Genomic DNA, 1,243 nt, shown 5'->3' with positions numbered 1-1,243 from the left:
GGACGAGATAATGGGCATGGGACAATGGGCACTGGGACAAAGGGACAATGGGCACTGGGACAATGGGCATGGGACAATGGGACAACGTGGGACAATGGGACAACGAGATAATGGGCATGGGACAATGGGCACCGGGACAAAGGGACAATGGGCACCAGGACAATGGACATGGGACAATGGGCACAGGGACAAGGGGCCAACGGGCACCAGGACAATGGGCATGGGACAATGGGCACAGGGACAAAGGGACAACAGGCACCAGGACAATGGGCGTGGGACAATGGGCACCGGGACAAAGGGATAATGGGCACCGGGACAAAGGGACAACGGGCACAGGGACAAAGGGACAACGGGCACCAGGACAATGGGCGTGGGACAATGGGACAACGAGATAATGGGCATGGGACAATGGGACAACATGGGACAATGGGACAACGGGATAAGGGGGACAAAGGCACAACGGGCACCAGGACAATGGGCACCGGGACAAAGGGACAATGGGCACTGGGACAAAGGGACAACGGGCACGGGGACAAAGGGACAACGGGCACCGGGACAATGGGCATGGGACAATGGGACAACGGGGACAAAGGCACAACGGGCACCAGGACAATGGGCACCGGGACAATGGGCACCGGGACAAAGGGACAATGGGCACCGGGACAAAGGGACAACGGGCACCAGGACAATGGGCACTGGGACAAAGGGACAATGGGCACAGGACAAGGGACATGGGACAACAGGACACTGGGAAAGCAGGACAGTGGGGACAAGGCCAATGGGAAATGGGGCACTGGCCATGGGACAGCGGCCAGTGGGGACAAGGCCAATGGGAAATGGGACAACGGGGACAACAGGACAAAGGGACAACGGCCATGGGACAACGGGGACAACAGACAGCGGGACACGGGACAATGGGACAACAGACAGCAGGACAGAGGGACGATGGGCACAGGGACAATGGGACACCAGCTCCACGGCACCGTGCCGGGCCACCGACCTGTCTGTGCTTGTCCAGGATGTTCCCGAAGAGCCGGTAGGTGTCGGGGAAGCCTTGGGAGCGGGCGCATTCCCGCACGCTGACCACCCTGTGCTGCTCCGGGTGCAGCACCCGGCCCTGCAACGGCCACGGAACCCACCACGGTTGGGACATGGTGGGCATCGGGCACCACCAAAGCCAACCATTGGGACATGGTGGGCATTGGAGAGCACCAAAGCCAACCATTGGGACACGGTGGGCATT

The 1,243-nt window shown here is 60.6% G+C and overlaps 1 protein-coding gene across 1 annotated transcript in view; it reads right to left on the bottom strand.

The window, feature by feature from the left end:
* The window catches only part of DNMT1 (DNA methyltransferase 1), a gene marked incomplete at its 5' end in the record, with an annotated part of 16,018 nt that overhangs the window by 817 nt on the left and 13,958 nt on the right, over nucleotides 1–1,243 (bottom strand). Inside the window, one exon of the mRNA XM_042020221.1 lies at nucleotides 1,001–1,117. Coding sequence (XP_041876155.1) covers nucleotides 1,001–1,117 — 117 coding nt within the window. The remainder of the gene's footprint in view (nucleotides 1–1,000; nucleotides 1,118–1,243) is intronic.

The sequence above is a fragment of the Corvus kubaryi genome, unplaced genomic scaffold (genome assembly GCF_017639235.1).
Source record: "Corvus kubaryi isolate FWS band 111438036 unplaced genomic scaffold, C.kubaryi_AGA036_p1.0 36909, whole genome shotgun sequence".
In the NCBI taxonomy this organism is placed as follows: domain Eukaryota; kingdom Metazoa; phylum Chordata; class Aves; order Passeriformes; family Corvidae; genus Corvus; species Corvus kubaryi.
This window is presented reverse-complemented; position numbering and strand designations above follow the sequence as displayed.